This window comes from Tupaia chinensis, unplaced genomic scaffold (assembly GCF_000334495.1).
Source record: "Tupaia chinensis unplaced genomic scaffold, TupChi_1.0 Scaffold000578_2, whole genome shotgun sequence".
In the NCBI taxonomy this organism is placed as follows: Eukaryota; Metazoa; Chordata; class Mammalia; order Scandentia; family Tupaiidae; genus Tupaia; species Tupaia belangeri.
Genome location: NW_006160094.1, coordinates 1,212,127 through 1,236,205, shown reverse-complemented (window position 1 = coordinate 1,236,205; position 24,079 = coordinate 1,212,127). Strand labels below are relative to the sequence as shown.

Below are 24,079 nucleotides of genomic sequence, written 5' to 3'. Positions count from 1 at the left end.
CTGGGCCAGGGATTTGAACTGCAGTTGCCATGTGGGCTCTGGTTTTCCTTGAGCCGTGCATTAGTGCTGTACTACATACTGTGAAAAATTTAAGCCTACAGAGAAATTGAAAGAATAATATGGTGAACAACATACCATATATCCTTCATCTAGATTTACCAGCTGTTAAGATTTCTGCCACATTGGTTTTATTTCTCCCCTCTTGCCACACCTCCAACACACACATACCCACACACACTTGTCTTCAGAACCATTTGATGCAGATGGCATGCTTTATTCCCTAAGTATAAGGACATTTCCCAAAAAGGTTACATTTATCACACCTAAGAAATGGGTTATTGTTACATTATTTAATATACTGTGAACAGTATTTCACAGATGTCAAATAAGGTCCTTTATAGTTTTGTCCTCGGCAACAAAAGATCTGGTGAAGGATCACCTGCCACGCTTGTTTGTCGTATTTCCCTTTAGTCTGGGTTTATGTTTTGCTTTTGTTAATTCCAGTGCACAAAGTTTTTGGAAGTCTGTATATACTGTTTTCTGCTGACTCTCACTGATGGTGTTTTCTTTCATCTCTGATAATGTGTGTTTTAATGGCAAATTATAGTTCTTGGAAATTCCTAAGCAACAAGCCTTCAATGCTGGGATTGAAAGAGAAGTTCTTCAGAAAGGACCTGCATTTGCTTCTGCCAGGTGCCTATGCAAACTAGCATCCTATGAATATTTGAAACAAAATCTTCAGCTTCGGGTTTTTTGTTTTGGAGAGATTTTTACCATAGGGTATATGCGCTTTCTGGAGAGAGGGAGAGAGAGACAGAAACCAAGAAATCACCCTCCAGGAGGATGGCCATGCTGCATTCCCTTCTCCTCTGGGCATTTTGCCTTTGGTAATCTTGATTTCGGTTCTTAACACTTCTGCATGACCTTGAAACTGACATTCAGATTTTGAGTGGCAAATATCTTCAAGGAGAAAGCTGATCTCTATTCTGCTTAACTCTCTGGATTATTTCTACCTTAGTTTTTTTTTACCTCTAAGTATTTTTTGTTCATTATTGGTTTAAAAAAATTATGTAACATTTTTAGCTGCTTTCATGTAGACACTAAATTGGGATACTGTTCTAGTTTGTCTGTTGCTTAATAACTGAATACTTGAGACTGAGAGATTTGTAAGAATAGAGGATTATTTGGCTCATACTTTCGGAGGCTGAGAAATCCATGAGGCTGCGCTGGCATCTGGTGAGGGTCTTGTTCACTGAATGACAGCACGGTGGAGGGCAGGCACCCATGCAGAGCATGCCATGTGCACCTTCTGTCTCTGACTCCTTCTCTCTAAACCCAACAGGCCTCACCCTGATGCCTAATCATTCCTGAAGGCCCCACCTTTCAACACCATGATCAGATTAAGTCTTTTAATACTGTCACAATACAACCAAATTCTAATACAGGGATTTTTGGAGGGACACAGTTAAACCACAGCAGGTACCTACGTGCCATTCCCCTATACACAGAACATCTGTGGCTCCCCTCATACTTCTACAAGATTTTATTTGCTGTACAATATCCCCCAAGGTTCCTGAGCCTGTTATCCTTCTGAATGGAGGTATCTAGTATAGAAGAGTTAACATTTGGAAATCATTTGCGCAAGAAGCTCCTATGGCAGAGCTCCCTTTTTATGCCAAGAGAGGATATCTTATTATTGAAACTTTAAAATTAGGGGTAGAAAATTTTTTTCAACTAAAAAGTTATATTTCAAAAATATGTTTTCATGATTTTTGATAGTTTCGTAAGTTAAGGTTGGTTCATTGCCTTTTTTTACCACACTTCTCTTACATGAGGGGACTTCAGAAAGTTCAAGGAAAGGTGAAGTTAAAGTATGAGTTTATTTTGGTGCAACACATTTTGAAATCCATGCATAGTTTTTCATAATTCACATTTTGCACAGTTTTTGAAGACCTTCCCTATGAGCTGTATCTCGATAAAGTAAAAATTAACTGATTTTTTTTTAAATGAGAAGGATCACATGCGTGGGTGTGCAAGAGCAGCACTTACTGGGTCGTGTCATGCTCCAGTCCCTACTCCTCAGCTCCAGTTCCTCAGGACCCTGTGTGCCCGCGCACACCTGTGTGTTCTTAAGCCAGTCTGGGATCTGCACCCACCAGCTAGCTTCCAGCTTTGCAGGGCAGTTGTTGGGCCATAAACCTGTGATCTTGTAATGAGAGTTTCCATTTGTTAAGAAGTTACTTTCACGGGGACAAGCAGGTGGAATAATGGTTGTGTTGCTAGATTCCCACGTAGTCAACCATGGTTCAAGTCCCAGACTTGGCTTAACTCACGCAACGTTTGTGTGTATGCATGCCCAAAATCCTGAGAGAGAGTGGAGAAGGGATTGTGGCATGGCCATACCCCTGGGGGGTGGAGGGGAGTTTCGAGTTTCTCCCTTTCTGTCTCTGTTTCTCTCTTTCTGGTTAATGCATGCATGGTATAGCAAAAATCTCTCTCTTAAAAAAAAAAAAAAAAAGAAGTGGGACCAGCAGTTAGCATAATGGCTATGTCGCTGGACTCCCACGTAGTCGACCGCGGTTTGCATCCCGGACCCGGTGGCTTAAAATTCATGCTGGGCACATATGCGTGCATGCCCAAGATCCTTAGAGGAGAAGGGATTGTGGCGTGACCATCCCCCCGGGGGGTGATTTTTTGCTTTCTGTCTCTCTCTTTCTGTCTGTCTGGTGAGCGCTGAGCGACGGGTGCCCTATAGCAAAAAATCTCTCTCAAAAAAAAAAAAAAAAAGGTTACTTTTGCAAAACGGCTTCTTTCATGTGGCATATGTGAAGTTAGCTGTGTTGTTTTTTGTGAACATAGTAGGCTGTTTATGCCTCCACTTCTGCGTGAGACCTTACCCATCTTAGTGTTTCAAACCTAATTATGGTAGTAGGAAATACAGTCCGATTGAGTAAGACGTAATTGTGGAAATTATTTTACCTAGAAGTGGTAGGACAGATCATTTGTACATGGATATTAACCTACTAGTCCTTGAATGAATGACATTTAAGTATAGTGAACAAATTTATACTTGCATTATGAGAAGCACCTCTGTTAGATTTTTCTCAGCCTTCTCATTTGTTTCTCTGATCTGTCTGGAGCTTATCGTATAGAACTATTATTTCCATCCTGACTTTCCGTCTTGACTCTGGGCAGTATCTAAATTTTCTCTATTTTACTGTTTCTTCTTTGGAAGTTTTGTTTCCAACAGTCTTTTTTTCTCTTTCTACTTCTTTGCTCAGAGAGAGAGAAGTGGGGAGGTTTAATGACAAGCACTCCCAACAGGGTCCTCGCATCGCAGAGCATCCCCCGTCTGGGCTGCCTAGGTCATGGGCATGCACATGTGTGCCTGGCTGCTCACAGAGCTCCTGGGACGCCAGGCTAGGACCTTTCCCACATGGGCCTGGTTGTGTCACTGTTGGCACCTCCCCCAGGCCACTCCCACAGTCTTTAATAAGCATTTGGTTGAGTGAGTTCTCAAGCCTTTCCCATAAACTGGAGTACAAAATAAAGTGCTTCCTACGTAGCTAATGACTTTGCTCTCTCCCGCTCCCACACACTTTAAAAAATAGTTTCAGATACGTTTATTGAGGATGGGTGTCTGCCAGGCTTTTGGCCAGGTACTTGTGACATACAGACGAGTGAGGGCTTTCGAGAAGCTCCGTCTGCGAAGTGTCCGCATCTCCTCCTCTGTTGACACGTAGTAGTGTATTACTATACACACCCCTGTCATGTTTGAACTAGATTTCTTTCCAAAAGCAACATTGCATAGCATTCTCTCTCCTTACTCTGAGACATTTTCCGTTTTCCTGTGGTCAATTTTTCTGGAGTGGCACTCAAATGATAAAATCACTATAGACTGAAAACATTGTTTTCCATTTTATGATGGTAAATTTTCCTGGGGTTGCACTAATACGATAAAATAACTATTATTAATTTCATCTCACCACGTAAAATGTACCATTTAAGACTTACCCATTGATTTTGAAAATGAAATATTGAAATATGTTTAAAATATTTTAGTTCTTATAGCAAGTAGGCTGAGTCTCTTAGAGTGTCAACTGCTGCATATTTCTGTTCAAAGAAAACACCCTTGTGTTTCTGACTGTTTGTAGCTTCTTTCATCAGAAGAAAACTCCCACAGCATTGGTTACAGCCAGTCAGATAGTCAGTGTGGTTCTCCTCCCAGGGGTTGGTCAGAAGAGCTGGATGAACGTGGGCATACCTTATATACCAGTGACTATACTAATGAAAAGGTACCTGCTTTTTTTCTCACCTCGTGTTTCGGGGCAGAATCCTCTTTTAAAATAGTTGTGTACTAAAGCTTAGTCGTATTAATGAAAACTCATGAAAATTCTTCATTGTGATTATATAATTATGCCTGCTGACCTGAAATTCTGTGTAGCTACAGATTCATGGTTTTAAACCACTTGTGATGAGAGGGGCTTGGTGGTGTTGATACCCATGTAAGATAGACCTTTCAGAGTGGACCTGCTGAATGTAATTTGTGTAGATTTTTCCAATTAGCATATTTCTTTATGTTTTCTTGGAGAATCATTTTTTGGAAATATGCCATTATTTTACTCTGCCTAATTGCCCAGATGCCTTTTTCTATGATAACCAAATTTGAATAACACAAAAAAACCATGAATCTAGTATTTTATGATTCATTAATTTGGGACTGAATATTGAAATTTAACATTTGTATTCTATCTGGTATTATGTGAGAAAAATGAAGGGGGGTGGGCTTTTACAATCTCTTTCTGTTTAAGTTATTTGAAGCTAGAACATAAGGAAGCAGTAATTTTCATTTATTTCATAGTCAAGGACATATGTGTGTAATAGCAACACCTCTTTCTGCTCCTGTATTCCCTGGGTTATATTGCATGAGGTTCTGTTGTTACTGTGATTTAAATTGTGTCAAATAGAATGTGTTGACTATAGCCAGTAATTCCTAACGGCTTGGTGAAATGAGGCTTAAATCATTTCGTTTTATACCTAGTGGCTGAAAAACAATTCCTTTCTGTGCATTTCTGAAACCTGTTTCCAGGGTGGAAGTGTACCTGTGTTCCAGTGTGTTTATAGATCTGTGTATCTTTATGTTATGCATTTCCTGTTAGTAAGAGGTACTTGAACTACTCGCATGAACTACTCAACTACAGTGGAGGAAAGAAAGAGAAAATAAACTCACGTTTAATATTGGGTATACTTATTCTTACCAAACTTAAAATAGAAATCTACTAGTATAATAAATTGGCTAAAATTATTTTTGATGTTCTTGGGCACGGAGAATAAGTTTCATGAGAGTTAAGTTTGATATCTCTGTTAGTAAGCAGCTTAAACTTATTTTTTATGTAAATTGAGAAAAACCGACCTGTTCTGTTTTTTAGTGGCTCAAGCATGTTGACGATCAAGGTAGACAGTATTACTACAGTGCAGATGGCTCTCGGTCAGAATGGGAGTTGCCAAAGGTAATTCACTGAATTTTTATTTGAAAATTATTGCTAAAATAATATCTAAAAGTGGTCTTAGCAGGTTTATTTTGAATGTTTATTCAAATTTCAAAAAGTAGGAAGGCTTGATTTTTTCAGAGTTCTTTTTTTTTTTTTCTTGAGAGGTTTTTGCTATAGGGCGCGTGCGCTCGCCAGACAGACAAGAGAGAGACAGAGAGACAGAAAGTGAGAAATCACCCCCCCCCGGGGGGATGGCCACGCCGCAATTCCTTCCCCTCCTTTCTCCTCTCGGGATTTTGGGCACGCAAACACATGTGCCCGGCGTGAGTTTAAGCCACTGGGTCCGGGACTCGAACCATTGTTGACTATGTGGGAGTCCAGCGACATAGCCATTATGCTAACTGCTGGTCCTCAGAGTTCTTTTGAAATCTTGTGACTAGCTAAATTTTTCTAACTTGCACAGGTATCTTCACTGTATGATACTAATTATTCCTGTTCAAAAATTCTCTTGGATTAACTTGAAACTGGTGTTTCCTTACTCCTGGAAATAATTCTCTTCAGTTTATATCTAGTTTTCCTTGAAAACTCTGTCTCTCTCTGATGAAAGAAATAAAAAGAGGAAAAAAGACTGTTAGAAACTAAACTTCAGAACAAGAAACAGCAATATTGAGAAAATTCAGATAGTATGTACAGAATCCAATCGGAAACTCAGTTTGGAAATAATATAGTATATGGTAATTTAGTCATATTTCTCTTTTTTGTTTAAGAGAAAGAAAAGTAACTTAGTATCCAAGTTTCTCCTCCTCTAAACATGTGTTACTGTTGAGTGTATCACTGACTGGGGTAAGCTCCATGTGATACTAGGATTATCTAGGACTTACTTGGGGATTTCTTTTCTAATCATGTACACCAGGTTGAGTTTGTCTGAAGTATATTGCAGAAATTAAAAAAAAATTTTTTTAGATTTTATTTAATTTATGTATGTATGTATGTATGTATGACCGGGGTTGGGGTGGGAGTGGGGGCAAGCTGCCAAGCCCAGGACTCAAACCGTGGTTGGCCACATGGGAGTCCAGTGGACTTATCCACCACACCACCTTCCGGTCCCAGCATAAGTTAAAATTTTAACATGACTTCTGAGTTTCAAACTGGCCATTTAGATGTCAGTATTCATACTTGAGATAAGTTTAACTGATATCTGAGGAAACATCGAAAATTATTTTTAAGAGGTTTTTGCCATAGGGCATGTGCACTTTGCTCACTGGAGAGAGAGAGAGACAGACAGTGAGAGGGAAGGTGAGAAATCACCCCCTAAGGAAAATGGTCACACAGCAATCCTTTTTCCTCCTGGGATTTTGAACACATGCATGCTCACGCTCAGTATGAGTTTTAAGCCAGTAGGTCCAGGACTCGAACCACAGTCCTGTCCGCCATGTAGGAGTCCAGCGACATAACCACTACACCATCTACTGGCCCTGAACATTTAAATTTTGATTTGTATGTTATTTTAATGTTTCAGAAAACAACTGTAATTAACAGACAGATCTGTGATACCAATGATTACATATCTTTTAGTTTTTGAATTTGTCTATTTTTTCAAAGTAAGTCCATTTAAAGAAAAATTTTACTATATATGATACATGCATATTGAAAAATATCACTAGGGGTTATTAAATTCACTGAAGGTTGAGAAATAGGAGTGAACTCATGCTAATTATAGTGGGTGGTTCTTTATGTGAATGCCATCTGGCTTTGTATTATTTTATGGAATTATAAGATACATAAGCCTATAACTGATTGCTAGAACTTCTGTGTGAGTCTGAGTTGAGCCAGTAGCAGAAGCTCCATTGTAACTGACAGCTTTTACAGTCTTGTGATCTAGTGGAACTGTGTAAGTTGCTGTGAATGGAACTTGATGGGGTTGGAGGATGGGAAGTGGATAAAGCAAATATTTTTGTTGTTGTTGTTTTTTATTAATTTAGCTAGCAAGTATAGCCCCAGATATTTTGGTAGTTAAAATAAATTGCGTTTACTCTTCAGATACGCAATTTTTGATCCTTCAATGCACATTTTACATAGAAACTTTCTCTTTGCCTAGTTTAGCAGGAAAAACAATATTGGTTTGTTCGTTTTTGTTTTAAGAGAGATTTTTGCTGTAGATCATGTGCCCTCACTGGAGAGACAGAGAGACAGAAAGCTAGAACTCATGCCTCAGTGAGTTCTCTTCTCACAGCAATCCCTTCTCCATTTTCCTTTCAGAATTTTGGGCACGCATGCACATGTGCCGGTGTAATTCAAGCTGCCAGGTCTGGAACTCAAACCACAGTCAACTATGTGGGAGTACAGCTCTCTAATTACTATGCCACCCGAAGACCCCCTATTTCTTATTTTTAACCACTTCACTGTTAAAATTTGTAATATATTCCCTTTTTTTTTTTTTTTGGAGAAATTTTCACTATAGGGCACGTGCGCTCGCCAGACAGACAGAGAGAGACATAGAGACAGAAAGCGAGAATTAGAGGGGATGGTCACGCCGCAATCCCTTCTCCTCCATTCTCCTCTCGGGATCTTGGACACGCACGCACACGCGCCTGGTGTGAGTTTTAAGCCACCGGGTCCGAGACACAGACCGCGGTCAACTACGTGGGAGTCCAGTGACATAGCCATTACGCTAACTGCTGGTTCCCTCTTTTTTTTTTTTTTTTAAGAACTATTTTATTTAACTTTATTCATTTATTTTAATTTGATCAGAGAGAAAGAGAGAGAGAAGTGAGAAAGTAAGCTTTCAGGTTCGGGACTCAAACTGCGGTCAGCCATATGGGAGTCCAGTGCCCCTAACCACCACGCCACCTGTTGGCCCCCAAATTTGTCATGTATTCTGAATTATGGTCAAATTGAAATTTTAATTTATGCAATATGATTGTTTTTTAAAATACTATTTCTAGCATAACATGTTAATTTTAGTGAAAAGAACTTTTATATTTTAGCTATAAAAGCTCCCATATGAAGAGTTCTGAAGATACTGTCATATCATTCAGTAAACACAAAATAACGAATGAAGAAAGATGCTACTAACAGTGGATCTAAAATTGTCACAGGAACCAGTAGATGGTGTAATGGTTAGGTTACAGGACTCCCATGAAGTTGACTACAGTTCGACTCCTGGACCTGGTAGCATAGAACTTACACCAGGCCTGTGTGTGTGTGTGTACCCAAAATCTTGAGAGGATAATAAAGGAGGAGGGATTGTGGTGTGGTCATACCCCCTCCGGGTGATTTCTCGCTTTCTGTCTCTTTGTCTCTGTCTTTCTCTCCGATGAGTGCATGCGTCCCCATAGCAAAAATCTCTCTAAAAAAGGAAATAAAAATAAAGGTGGCACAAATTGCTCCTCTTGTATTTCAGTGTTTAATGTTATATATTATCACTCTTTAAAAAACATAATTCAGTAAAACATTTGTGAATCCTCCCCATTTTCATTACTAATTTGTACTTTTGGAACCTGATTCTGAAGATAAAACCATATTTGCCCTTTAAAGTGTGAGATTGTGTCACTAAGAGCAACCTCAAAGAAATATTCTCTTTAACCTTTAAGTGAGAAAATAATATTCTAAGCTTAATATGACTGTTCCCAGCTTTTAGGAGAAAAGTATACATAAGATTAACAGTACTTTTTACAATTGCACTGGGAAGAATTTATAGAGTACCTTAGATATTACTTTTAAAAATTGGTATAATTTTTAAAAAATATTAAATCATATTTAGTGATGAAAAGTGGGAATAAGAATGATACGGATCATGATGACCAAAAATTTGTGTGCTGGAATGAGAGTATATTTTGGGGATGTAATAACTATTTGATATTTAAAACTATGTAACAGGGCTTGGATCTATTACACTGCAAAATAGGAGATCTGATTTGACTTGAAGAAACCAGAAGAAAAGTCTGCTGAAAGTTTGGTTCACTGAAAATTGTATACATTACAGAAGATGACTGTTTCACTAATGGCTCGTCAGATTCCTTGAGCATTTAATATTAAATTTTGTACCACTTGACAGATGAAGTGTAGCTCCTCAAAGTGTAGTTGGTGTCAGTTGTTTTAGAGGACTGCAGTCTTGTGGCATGTCTTCTGTTGGAGTGGTTATTATTCTCTGGAGAAGTGAGATCAGTCACAATTTTCTTTTGAGTGATTTGGTCCCAGGTCAGGGTCCTTTAGAGGGAAAAGTTCGTAGGATGACCTCACACCAGGAGCAATTGGGAGCCTTTGCATACTGGTGACTAAATATTCCTGTTGGATTCCTTTCTCACTCCTACACTTTCCTTGGTTGAAGAGTTACAGGCTCAATGTTAGGAAACCTACTTACTTCTGGAGAATCGAGTTACTCAGATCTGTATTTTTTATAAACCACCCAGGCTCAGGTATTTCTGTAAGCGACGTGTTAGCAGGCTAAGATAAAAGTTGGCACCCCCAAGCAGGCTAGTGCTGCTACAGGTGCCTGAAAATGTGGAAGTGGCTTTGGAACGAGGTAATGGGCAGAGAGGTTGGAGAAGTTTGGAGAAGGCTGAAAAAGCCTCACAATTTCTGGTGGAGGCTTGGAAGAACCGTGTGGAAATGAACCGGACGTCCTTAGAGACGGCAGGTGACTGTGACTGCCGTGCTTCAGTTAGGGCCATGCGGAGATGTCAGATGGACATGAGGACGTTTTTGGAAACTGAATGTCACACCACAGCAAAGAATTGGGTGGCACATTGTTCGTGTCCTGAAGGTTGGTCGAATATTGAATTTAAAAGTGATGAAAATCTGGCAAATGAAATTTCAGGGTAAGGCAATAGAAGGGCCTACGTGGTTATTAACTGCCTGTAGTGTGATGTGAGTGGGAAGACATGGCTTGAAGACAGAACTTGTAATGAGAAGGGAAGCAGAGGGGAAAGTGTGGGAAATGTGCAGCCTGGCCAGAGAGAGTGAAGTGTGTTTTGCAGAGGAAAGCGTGGCTGAGAGGCTCATTGTGGAAGGGATCAGCAGGGCTGAAAGGGCTCCTGGGGGTAACTGTCAAGAAAAGGGAGAAAAGCCCTGAGGCGGCGTCCCTTTCACCTCAAGTCCCAGAGAGCAGACTGGTTTAGGGAGACTGCCCTGGAGGGGCTTGTTGCCTTTAGCCACCTCAGAGCTCTGAGTCTTGCATTCCAAGAAAGTGTTCCTCAGCCCTGGCTGTGATTTAAGGGGCTCCAGATGGAGGTTGGCCTGCTGTTAAGGCTGTTCTCCACCCTCCACTCCAGAACTTGCAAATGATACATCTCTGTGGTCTATACATGGAGGCTTGCATAATTCAGGAATTGTGGAGGTGTTGAGACCTCACTGAGATTTTTTAAAAAATATTTTTAAATACTCATTTAATTTTTATTTATTGTCATTATTTTATTATTTATTTTTATTAAAGTTGACCAGAGAGAGAAGGAAAGTGAGGAAGCAAGCTGCCAGGTCTGAGATTCGAACCACAGTCAGCCATGTGGGAAGTCCAGCCACCTTAACCACCCACCTGCCAGCCCCAGAGACCTCACTGAGATTTGAAAGACTGCCTCACTCAGCCTGGGGACTTAGGCAGAGACTTGTCATAGGGGCAGAGCTGTACTTCTTTGTATTTCACAGGTAGCATAGTTTTTTTTCAAAGAATTATTTAATTTTAACATCATAATTATTATTTAAAAAAAATTTGATCAGAGAGAGAGTGGGAATGTGAGAAAGCAAACTTTGTCTGCGACTTGGCTCTGTGGGGTCCTGTGCCCCCACCACCATGCCACCTGTGGCCCCTTAGATGATGTATTTTTTACAAATGGAAGGTTTGTGGCAACCCTGCTTTGAGCAAGTCAATTAGTTGGTGCCATTTTTTTTAATAGCATGTGCTCACTGTGTATGTCTGTGTTGTATTTTGGTAACTCTCACAATGTTTCAATTTTTTTTACTATTATTATATCAATTATAGTGATCTGTGATAGGTCATTGTGGTTTTTTTTTTTTTTTTTTTTTTTTGGGGGAGGGGTTTTTGCTATTTTGTACGGGGAGAGGTTTTTGCTATATGGTACGTGCACTCGCCAGAAAGACAGAGAGAAACAGAGAGATAGAAAGCAAGAAATCACCCCCCAGAGGGAATGGCCACGCCGCAATCCCTTCTCCTCCATTCTCCTCTCGGGATCTTGGGAATGCACGCACATGCGCCCGATGTGAGTTTAAACCACTGGGTCCGGGACTTGAACCGTGGTCGACTATGTGAGAGTCCAGTGACATAGCCATTATGCTGACTGCTCGTCTCCCTGTGATAGGTCATTGTTGATTTTACTTTTATAATTGTTTTAGGGCACCATGACCCACACTCATATAAGACAACTTAATGGATAAACATGGTGTGTTTTCTGACAGCTCCATTGACCAGCCATTCACCCCTTTCTCTGCCTCTCCTCAGGCCTTCCCATTTCCTAAGACACAGTATATTAAAATTAAGCCAATAAATAACCATAACATGACCTTTAAGGGTTGAAGTGAAAGACAGAGTCACATATTTCTCACTTTAAATCACAAACTAGAAGTGATTAAGCTTGGGACCAGCAGATGGTGTAATGGTTACATCACTGGACTCCCATGTAGTCAACTGTGCTTCAAGTCATGGACCTGCTGGCTTAAACTCACTGGGTGCATGTGCATGTGCATGTGTGCCCAAGATCCTGAGAGGAGAATGGAAGAAAAGGGATTGCAGTGTGGCCATCCCTCCTAGGGATTGATTTCTCACTTTCTGCCTCTTTCTTTTGGGTGAGCATACACACCCTGTAGTAAAAAATTTATTTTAGAAAAGGATTAAACTTTGAGGAAGGCATGTCATAACTGAGGTAGGCCAAGATCTATGCCTTTTGAGCCAGTATGCTAAGCTGAAAATGTAAAGGAGGGGCCAGCAGGTGGTGTGGTGATTAAAGTGCTGCATTCCCACATGGCCGACTGCAGTTCGAGACTCAGACCTGAAGGCTTGAAAATCACACAGATGCATGTGCATGCGTGCCCAAAATCCCAAGAGGAGAGGAAATGGAGGAGAAGGGATTGTGGTATGGCTATCCTACCTGGTGTGTGTGTGTGTGTGTGATTTCTTTCTTTTCCTCTCACCCTCTCTCTGGTGAGCACATAAACCCTATGTATGGCAAAAACTTTGGGGAAAAAAAGGAAAGGAAGAAGTTCTTGAAGGATATATATATATATATATTTTTTAGTCCAGGACTTGAGCTGTGATGCCTGCCATGTGAGATTCAGCCTCCTTAACCTTCATACCACCTGGCCCTCTTGAAGGAAATTTTAAAAGGGCAACTCCAGTGAATATGTGAATAATGAAAAAGCAAAACAACTTATGTGGAGAAAGTTTCAGTGGACTAGATAGAAGATCAAACCAGCCTTAACATTCCCTTAATCATCATTCAGAGGAAGGCCCTAACTTTTCAATGCCATGAAGGCTTGAAAGAGTTGAGGAAACTTCAAAAGAAAAGTTTGAAGCTGCAGAGGGTGGTTCCTAAGTTTTAAGGAGAGAAGTCATCTCCACAACACAGACAGTCAAGGGGGAGCAGCACTTGGCGGTACAGAGGTTGCAGCAAGTTATCCCAAAGATCTCACTAAGACACTGGATGAAGGCAGCTCCCTCATTAATAGATTTTCAGTGTAGATGAGACAGCCTTATATTGGGAGAAGAGCCGTGCAGGACTTTCCGAGCTCAAGAAGCCAGTGCCTGGCTTCAGACCTTCAGGCTGGTAGACTGAATCCCTTGTTAGGGGCTAATGCAGCTGTGACCTGAAGTGGGAGCCGGCGCTCATTTCTGTTCTGGAAATCCGTGGGCCCTTAAGAATCGTGCTCAGTCTACTCTGCCTCTGCTCTGTCAACGGAACAAAGCCCGGTGCCGGCACATCTGCTGACCACTGGCTTGCTGCTTATCTGAGGCCCACTGTTGGGACCGGCTGTTCAGCATATTGCTGCGGTATTTTTGTTTATATGTTGAAAAACCTTCACAACAAAATTCACTTACAATTCTTAAAACAAGTGTTTTTAGGGGGATTAGAAAAATGTTTGGGCCAATTACATGTTTCAGGTGTGTGTGTGTGTTTTAAGTGTATTTCTTATTTTTCTTTATGCGTACTTTATTGTCTTTTGTTTACACTAGATTTTGCGTATGGCATTTCATTTCTGTTTTATTTGCTTTCATGAAAATTGTGATTATTACCAAGTTTTATTTTACACTATATTTATTGCTGTGTAGAAAGGATTACTGAATTGTATAAATACAGGGCTTGCAGACACAGCCCGTGGGCTTCTGTAAAAGCTGATACGAGCTTATACACAGCTCGCGTTTTGATGATTGCTAATGATGATTGCATGGACGGGAAAATACCCCAGTGTTTAGTAATTGGGTCTCCATACTAGAAATAGCTGGCACAGAGTTTTGTTGGTAGCTTATAAACGTCTTCTTTGGTTAATCTGGTAATGATCCCTTTGTAAACTTTAGTGATAATTTTAAGATTCCTATTTGTTAAGGAATGGTGGATTAAGAACAGATGATGCCCATTTGTGGTTGCCTGGCTTTGACAAAATTTTACATGAAGAAAGAAGTAACAGCATTGAGACAGTTTGAGGGGCCTGGGTGGACTCATTTTGGAAAATGAAGAAATGGTATATTGTGAAGAAAGGTAGTTAGAAAATACTTTTGGTATTAAAACTATACCTAACTCTATTGAAATTATAATCACAATCATTAAAAGTTAAGATTTGCTGGTTTTTTTGTGTGTTTGTGTGCTTTCGTTTCTTTTTTTTTTTCAAGGAGTTGAAGTAGATATTAGGGATCCTTTGGATTGAGGAAAAAATGTATTCATTAAAAAGGGGACTGATTTTCCTTTGTCATTCTCTTATTATTTATTATTTATAATTTATTAAAATTGCCTGTATAAAGCAGCATAACTCGTACGGTTTCAGACTCCTCGGCTGTACTTTCTTGGTGATTGGTTTGGCATTTCAAAAGCTTATATGATGTAACCTTATTGGTAATGTGTTCTTAATTTTATATGTAATTTTCCTTTGGCAGTGATTATCTATCTTAGTATACAACTGATATATTCAGGATTGGTCATTAAAATTAGTACCAGTTGAGAGAAATAATAGTATGTTGTTTGACTTTTAATTGACAGTAAAAACAAAATGAAAAAAAAATAACCAACAAGAACACCTTATCAATATTGTGTGTATAATTTTCTTTTAAAAGCCTAGACCAAAAATTAAACTCATGTGGGCTTTGGAAGTAGAAGGAACTTGACAAAACACATTTGCTCAGTGACCTCATTTTGTGAAGTGTGATAGTTATTACTTACTGAGAACTTACTGTCAGGGCAATATTGGGTCATTTTTATACTTTCTTTAATCTTTAGAATTGCTAGGAATGAGATATTTCTGTTATCTGTTTTATGAGGGGACTTCACAAAGTTTGCAGAAAAATGGAATTAAAGTACAAGTTGATTTTGGTGCAGAAACATTTTGTAATCCTCGCATAGTTTTTTTATAGTGTACACTTTCCATAAGCTTTTTGAAGACTCCACATATTGTTGACAGTTTAGATTTGCTAGTCAAAGATGAGAAAATGGAGACTAGAATATTCATGGGGGCAGCACGTGGTGGCATGGTAGTTAAGGCGCCAGACTCCCACATGGTCAATCGCAGTGAAAGTCTTGGACCTGGTGGCTCGAAACTCACATGGGATACGTGCGTGGATGGCCAGAATCCCAGGAGGAGAAGGGATTGTGGTGTGATCATCCTCCTTGGGGGTGATTTCTCACTTTCTATCTCTATGTCTCTCTGTCCATCCGGTGAGTGCACACACCCTAAAACAAAACAAAAACAAACAAACTAACTCTAAAAAGGAAAAGGGAAATTGGTGGCAATGTCGTATAATGAATTTTGCCTAACAGTTATGTGTCTTTTGGAGCCAGTGCCAATGTGTTTAGATTCTGCTTTTGCTTCTATTAGTTATGAAGTACATATATTTTGTTTTCTTTAGTATAATCCATCATCCCAGCAGCAGAGAGAAATAATTAAGAGTAGGAGCCTGGACAGGCGGCTGCAAGAACCCATAGTGTTAACAAAGTGGAGACACAGCACCATTGTATTGGACACCAATGACAAGGTAGGCTTTCTTCTGAAAAACCTGTTGTGCATTATATCATATGGGGGAATTGTGACCATTTGTGCTAATCATCTCACTTTATGTGGTATTTCTGTTAAATATGATTCTCTGCTAAAACATTTTTTTGAACCTGAATAAACTTTTGACCTGTAAGGATGATTAAATATAACTACTGAGTCGTCGGGAAAGGCATGACCCATTTTTCCTTAGAAAAACATAAAAAAAAACCCCACGTCATGACTTTCCTGATGACCTAATATATTATGTATTTTCCCCTTAACTGAATTGGCATGCCTTAGTGGCTACCATTTTATGTATTGAGTGGCACTTTATCATAGAGTAGGTTTTGGTTTTGAAGTTGTTTTGATTTTTGCGGAATGTGTTGACTTCTCTGTGGCTTGGGGATGTGTCTATATTTGGATGGATTTGAGCCTACTAGGTGACGGGCGTTTTGCTCAGCACCCCATTTCTGTTATCTCTTGCCCTCAATCTCTAGGCCCAGTGAAGATGTTTAATTGCTTTTCCTCATCCTAGCAAAGATTGGGAATCCTACTCCTTTAGTTTCCCTAAATGCCCTCTGTACAGAGTGCTGCTTTTATTGATTTGGAAAGCTATTTTCTGTTTCAAAAAGGGATGAATTTTGGGAACCAGCAGTTAGCGTAATGGCTATGTCGCTGGACTCCCACGTAGTCGACCGCGGTTTGCGTCCCGGACCCGGTCGCTTAAAACTCACGCCAGGCGCGTGTGCGTGTGTGCACAAGATCCCGAGAGGAGAATGGAGGACAAGGGATTGTGGCGTGGCCATCCCCCCTGGGGGGTGATTTCTCGCTTTCTGTCTCTCTGTCTGTCTCTGTCTGTCTGGCGAGCACATGCGCCCTATAGCAAAAACCTCTCAAAAAAAAAAAAAAAAAAGGGGGGATGAATTTTCATGTGAACATCAGAATGGAGGTTTTTAAAACTTCTGTAGTGGGACCAGCAGATGGTGTAATGATTACATCACTAAACTCTGATATAGTTGACCGTTGTTCAAGTCCCGGATCCGGTGGCTTGAAACTCACCCTGGGCACATGTGTGTGCATGCTCAAAATTCCAAGAGGAGAGTGGCAGGGAAGGGATGATGGCATGGCTATTCGCCCTGAGGGGTGATTTCTTGCTTTCTCTTTCTGTCTGGCAAGCACATGCACCTTATAGCAAAAATTTCTCTAAAAAATAAAAAAATGAAAAACTTCTGTAGCAATTATATCTTTATAATGTGGCTTTACCAAAACTAAATAAATAATTTTAAAAATATATTTTTTCCTTTAGAATTCTTCTTTTTCTTCTTCTTCTATTTTTAATCATCAGGCTTCTTTTGTATATAACTAACAGGCTTCCTACATTTCCTGGATGTGTTACTGAGAACAGAATGAGCTCTCCCAAGGCATGTTTCTCTACGTTTGGATATTCTCAGTCTTAAATCCCTTTATAAATCATCTCAGTGATCAGTTGAAACAAGTGTACTATTTTGAATTAAAAGGTGACCTTTTGTGGCACCATGGACATTGTCTGCACACATACCTATGTTTACAAGATTGACTAGCACAACAATGAAAACACCAGTTGTTAATACCTGTTTTGTAAAGTGTTACGTGATTGAATGTAGAGAGCATATTAAATAATGGTATTCTGGAGTCTGTGCTCTCGAAGATACAGTGGAAAATATATTAGTGTGGAGATTAACCTGGTAGGTAAGATTTCTGGAAGTTTTTAATAGAAAAATTAATTCAACATACTATAATTGAGGGTTTATGGAAAGCCCCTAAATACCCCATGTAGAACTCCGGGGTAAAGCCACTGCACTCTTAATTGATAATAGGTATTGGTACATGATCTCTCTAATTCTCTTTTCCTGAAATTATTTAAAGCATCGGCGGGGGGGGGGAATGGAGGAAATTAAAATGGAACCAGGCCGTTGCTACCAAAAACCGATTTTTAGTCTTATTTTCCATGAATAGTTCTAGAAACTTTTGCAGTGGAAATCATATGTTGTATTTTAATATTGAAAAGCAGATCGCTTAAAAACATGTTACTGGCTTCCTCATGATATTTCCATAGGCTTAGAATCTTAAGCATCCTTGCATTTTTAAAATCTTGCTTATTTTAAATCATTGGAAAGCAAGCTGTAAATGGAATATTATTAGCAACTTAATTTCTCATATAAATGCTGACTAAAGTAAAATTCTAATTCTAGCAGTTGCCACATATTTCCTACTCTAAGTAAGGTCAATTCAGACTAATATTTAATGATTTTAAGGTAACTTGAATTCTTTTTTTAAATTTGAGTAATTCTATCTGCATTAGTTAAACTTAATTGTAATTGCTATAAAATAATGCTATATTGAATAGACTTTCACTAACATAGCTAGTTTTCAGATGAGTACTATCTTAGTTTTGGGGCTGAATATGGAAGCAAATACGGAAATTTTTTTTGTACTCTCCTTGTTAAACTCTCCCACTGAGAGTAGAGGGAGTAGTATAATGGTATAAAATAGAGTAACTTTTTTCATTACTTATTTTTTGTAGGAATCTCCAAGTGCCTCAAAACCCTGCTTTCCTGAAAACGAATCTTCTCCCTCTTCACCAAAGCACCAAGATACAGTTAGTATGATAGAAGCGTATCATATACTATAGCCCAGTTACTTCGATCAGTTTCAAAACAGGCATCTTTAAATGTAATATTTAATTATTTCTTAGGCTTCTATTAACCTTTGTTTATTTTTTTTATCACAAATTAAAATAGATTTTAGTTAAGAATATTTTATTGATTTAAAAGTCCCCTTTTGTGCAAAATGAAGTATCTTGTTACATGATTCAGTTATATACTATTCTTTTAAGTGATGCTCTCATGTTTAGTTTTAAAAGAATAAAAAAAGTCCCAGAGAGTACTGTCAAATTGTACTTTTACCCTTTTTTCCTCAGGCCAGCAGTCCACAGGTAAGAAGCATTTCTCTCCTTACTGAGCAGACACCTTTCTTTCTCCATGCCATCAGATATTACCTGGTCTATGCCAGATGGATGTTGGAGATAAGGTTACTCAGCTGTCAGTTCTCCTAAACTGGAAGACCTCCAAGGGATCTGTCTTCAGGCACCTGTCTCACCTCCATTGATGGCATTTCACTCCATCCCTGTATTTATACTCCCAGTCTTTCCTATTAACTGGCGCTGATGCTCCCCACCCATCAGTGGCTTCTCTTTTCTGTTCAGATGCAGCTTAAAACCTTTGAGGAGGACTCTAAAGCTGGGCATGCCCTGGCTTCTGACCGTGGCCTTAGCCTCGTCTCACACCTTATATTTCCATCCTCCCTTCTTGCTTCCTTCCTTCCTGCTACACTGCCTTTCTTTTAGTGCTTTGAAGGAACCTGCTTTCAACCCAAGGCTCTTGTATTTGTCGTTTACTCTGACCCTGAAACATTTCTGCCCCACTTCCTTGCCTGGTTAACTTCTCTTCATTCATTAGGGCTCGGTCAAGACTTTGTTTCCTTAGAGAATTTTATTCTAATCCTATAGATGAGTAAGGTTTTCTTAATAATAGTCTTCCTAGCATTTAATTATGTATCATTTGATTACATAAACTAAAGTAACTTTTTATATTTTTTTGTTAATTTTTTTAATTGCCGGAGGGTGTTTGTGCTCACCAGGAAGACAGAGAGAGGAAAGGGAGAAAGTACCCCCTGTTTGGAATGTGGTCACAATACAGTCATTTTTCCATTTTGTCAGGATTTGGAGCACACACACACACACACACACCCCTGGCATGTTTTTCAAGCCACAAGGGCCAGGATTCAAAGCACAGTTGACCATGTGGGATCTGGCTTCCTTAATCTGTAGGCCATAAGGCAGGCCCTATGTTATTTATTTTTAATAGGATCTTTTAACTCTCGATTAATGTCTGTCTTTCTCACTAGATAAAGAGAAAAGTTTCTTTAGAGCATGAACAGAAGAAACTCCAGTGCCTACTGCAGTGCTGTGGAGTAGCTGTTCAGTAAATATTTGTTGAATGAATTAAGGAAATTTCAAAGATTTTTAAAAGACAAACTTTTATCATTTCTTCCCTATTTTGTGAAATTATGATAGACTGTCATTTATTAAGGTACTCAGATTTCTTAGAGGCTAAGATTTCCACACTGGCCGAGAAACGAATTTGCTTCCCTAACTGACTGTTCCCTGCCATACTCAGGTCTGTTAGGGTTCACATCTTATTTCCTCTGGCCTTGGCTCAGGCAGTCTCCCCGCCTAGTATCAGCCTTGGCTTTTATCTATAGGAAGGGTCTTTAGGAAGTTAATAGAAAATGCCTATTACGAAAAAACCGCACGGATTTCCATTTTTTTGGAACCAAAATAAATTTGTTCTGTAAATCCAGTTTTCAACAAACTATCCTCTAGTACCTCTCTAAAGACCAACTCTTTGTCCAGCCTGTGGACTGGTGGTTCGGACACCTGGATCCTACATGGCTGACTGTGGAGTTCGAGTCCCAGAACCAGTAGCTTGAGGAACATGTCAGGTGTGTGTGCCCAAAACCCGGGAAGGAGAAACAGAGGAAAAGGAATCGCAGTGTGGCCATGCCCCACAGGGGCTACTGTCTCACTTTCTCTCTCTTTCTCTGTTTCTCTTTGGCAAGGGCATTACACTTTCTGGCAAATTAAAAACAAAAAACCTGACTCTCAGAGGGGGTCTAGTCAGGGGGATCTAGAATAGCGATGTGTTTCTGAGCTCCCAAGGCACTGACTGCGTGGAGAAGTGCCAGTTCTCATGTACTCCTGGGTTCCACACTCCATTTTAAACTCCTGGAGGGGATTTAAGTAGGGATAGCTGAGGGCTGCATTTTCCTACTTTTTATCTTTCGTATTATCTAACATAGTACTGGATACATAGACATTTTATAAAGATAGAGGTGAACATGGTTCTAATGACTGCAGGAAGAATTACTGTCTGAGTCTCAGGCCCACTTAGCATGATGCTCTTAATCTGCCCATTTAGAGGGAGCAGAACATCCTTTCTAGTTTATTTTAAAAACAGGTCATACACAATTCCTAGAAAGATCTTTTATACATTATTAACTCTGACACATGAATTTGTGAGTGTTCCACACGCAGTTACAAAGGCCTGTTTCCTGGCTATTTCTGCACTCCGTTATCCACTGTCGAGTTTGACAGCAGCTGGACCCTTCTGGACTCAATGTACCCTCTGATGGCCACCACCTGGAACTGCCTCATCAGGGTTTCTTCTCTCTCTTTTTTTTTTTTTTCTCCTCACCTTCAGGTATACAAAAAAAAGAACAGCTGTGTTACTTGTCCCTGAGGCCATTCTGTTTTCACAGAAACAAGAGACTTCTTTTCCCTCTAGACTGCTCCTTTCCAGGCTTCCTTGCCTTCCCCTTGAGGCTCTGAGCCTCTTGCCTTCTCTGGCTCTCCTCCTCCTGAAAAAAAAAAGAACAGCTGTGTTACTTGTCCCTGAGGCCATTCTGTTTTCACAGAAACAAGAGACTTCTTTTCCCTCTAGACTGCTCCTTTCCAGGCTTCCTTGCCTTCCCCTTGAGGCTCTGAGCCTCTTGCCTTCTCTGGCTCTCCTCCTCCTGCCTGGCTTCTACCAACCTCCTCTCTGTGAGTTGAAGTCTGGTTGGTATCGAGGCTTAGTGATCAAAAGGAAGCTACAACGTAGATGTGAAAATGATACGTACTCAGTGTTAGCTACCGGATACACTTAAAACAACCTGCACAGGGCCTGTCTACCCCTGTCTAGCTCTGTAAGCTCTTCGAATCAAAACATTTAAAATTTCACCTAGTAATATAAATTTTAAACATGTTACTTTTGGTTACGCTGTATCTCCAGTTTTCAAATGCATTATTTTCACAGTATTTTCAAGTCCTTTTTTTTGAAATTCAAAAAAATAATCTTTTGGAGAGGTTTTTGCTATAGGGCACATGTGCCCACCAGAAAGACAGAGACAGATAGAAAGTGAGAAATCACTCCCCAAGGGGATGGCCATGCCGCAGTCCCTTCTCCTCCATTCTCCTCTCAGGATCTTGGACACTCATGCACACATGCCCGGCATGAGTTTAAGCCACCAGGTCTGGGACTCGAACCATGGTCGACTACCTGGGAGCTCAGCAACATAGCCATTATGCCAACCGCTGGTCCCCTGAAATTAAATTTTACTTAAAAAATTTACATTTTTTGCACTATGGCTACAACGTGGATTAATCAGTCTTTTGCGAGCCGGTCCAAGAAGTTGTTCTTTGTCCTAATACACTTATGAAAATAGTTCCCAGTTACTGATACTGAATAAAATTTTAGAATGTGTAACTTAAAAACTTGGGCTTTTGACCTTGTATCTCCAATGGTGGTATTACAATACAGTAACCATTTTGGAGAAAAGTACCTTTTAATACTGTCATTGTCTTTTTCTGTCAGAGGACACATGGGCTCACTATAGAGAGACAGAGAGAGAGGAGAGGCGAACACCCATGGAGCACGGTCACACCACAGTCCCTTCTCCGTTTCTCCGGGCATGCATACGTATGTACATGCTGTGTGTTTTCAAGCTTCTGCAGCTGAGATTTGAACCATGGTCAGCAATGGGGGATCCAGCTTCCCCAGCTACGAGCCCAACGGCCAGCCTCCTTTCAGTATTTTCTACAACAACAGTATTATTGAATATATCTTCTAGTTCTTTTCGTTGACTATTAATATCTTAAGGCCTTTTCTTTTTCTTTTTTTGCCATAGGTACATACGCTTACTGGAGAGAGTGTGAGGAAAAGTGAAAAATCACTCCCTGGGAGGGGAGGGGACAGCCACAGTGCAGTCCCTTCTCCTCTATACTCCTCTCAGGATTTTGGGCATGCATGCATACATGCCCAGCATGATTTTCAAGCTGCCAGATCTGGGACTCGAACCATGGTCAGCCATGTAGGAATCCAGCCACCTTAACTCCCCTCCACTTGCTGGCTCCATCTATTTTTTTTTTTAAGATTTTTTTACTATAGGGCACATGCGCTTGCCAGAAACAGCAACAGAAAGCAAGAAATCACACCCAAAGGGATGGCCATGCTGCAGTCCCTTCTCCTCACTCTCCTCTTGGGATTTTGGGCATGCACCCACATGTGCCCAGTGTGAATTTCAGGCTGCTGGGTCCGGAACTCGAACTGTGGTCTCCTATGTGGCAGTCCAGCCACATAACCATTATGCCATCTGCTCATCCCCTTAGTATTTTTGTTAATGACACTGGCTCTTTAAGAAAGTTTAAGGTCAAGTTCACATACCATAAGAATACCCACGAGCCATTTTCAAGTGCCCGCTCAGTGGCGGTGTATTTCCAGTGTCTAGAAACAGGGCGTTTCATCATCCCTGGAGGAGGCCCACACCCATTAAGAGCCACACTCCATCTAGTTTGCATCTCGTCTCTGGATTTGCTCGTCTGGATGTCTCATCTGTAGTAATCTCACCTTACAGCCGCTGTGAGAATAGTATCCCGTTGGTTCCCAGTCGAGCCACCCGTTCGTAGCTCACTCGTCCAACTGTCTCCTTTCTGGCCCCTGCTCCTCCTCCTCTGGGGAGACTGAAAAGCCCGAGCTGTGCCGTGCTCGCTCTAGCCTCTGAGCCTCTGTGCTTTTTTCACCCGCTGCGCCAGCGTCTCCTGAGAGCCAGCTCTGACTCCCCTTTCTTCCCTAGTTTGAGTGGAGTTCTTTCCCTTCAAGGTTGAACTAGGCACACCTTTCTCATGGCACTTACCGCATTACGTGGCAGGCATTGTTCACATCTGTGATTTTCCATGTGGCAGATTTTGTTCTCAGTCTGTGTTCACGTTAGGGTGTTTAGTACTGCAGCATTCGGGCTTGGGTCTTGATCTGAGTGCGAATTTGATGAACGTACTGGACCTTTTCCTTGAACACACATGCGTGCAGCATCTGTACCAAGTTCAGTCTGTTCATTAACTCAGGTAGGAATCCCTGATTCAGACTCGTCCTTAGGCTTAGCTGACCCGTCACTACTGCTGCCCATTGATTTTTCTTTCTGTTTTGATGCCTGTATTTCCTTCTTGCCTCTGCCCTTTATTTATTTATTTATTTTTTAATTCACTATAGGGTGTGTGCACTCACTGGAGAGAGATGGGGGTGGGACTGCAAAGGGGGGAGAGAGAGAAGAAAGCACACCCCAGGGGGACGGCCACACCACCATTTCTTGGGATTTGGGGCATGCACACACATCTACTCGTGTTTTTCATCTACTCAGGTCCAGGGTTCAAACTGTAGTTGGCCATGTGAGCTCTAGTTGTCTTAACCACCATGCCACTGGCTGGGCTCTCCCTTCCCCCCTTTTTTAACACTATTCCAGCTGTGAATTTTTTTTTTTTTTTTTGG

At 40.5% G+C, this 24,079-nt stretch overlaps 1 protein-coding gene across 4 annotated transcripts in view; it reads left to right on the top strand.

Annotated features, from left to right (window-relative positions):
* Positions 1-24,079, top strand: part of ARHGAP12 (Rho GTPase activating protein 12) — a 119,070-nt gene that overhangs the window by 59,647 nt on the left and 35,344 nt on the right. Inside the window, exons 3-6 of one of the 4 annotated variants that reach the window (XM_006158276.3) lie at positions 4,155-4,295; positions 5,430-5,510; positions 15,556-15,681; positions 18,244-18,318. In XM_006158276.3, coding sequence (XP_006158338.1) covers positions 4,155-4,295; positions 5,430-5,510; positions 15,556-15,681; positions 18,244-18,318 — 423 coding nt within the window. The remainder of the gene's footprint in view (positions 1-4,154; positions 4,296-5,429; positions 5,511-15,555; positions 15,682-18,243; positions 18,319-24,079) is intronic. The other 3 variants (XM_006158278.3, XM_006158277.3, XM_006158279.3) reach the window with 3 other exon arrangements.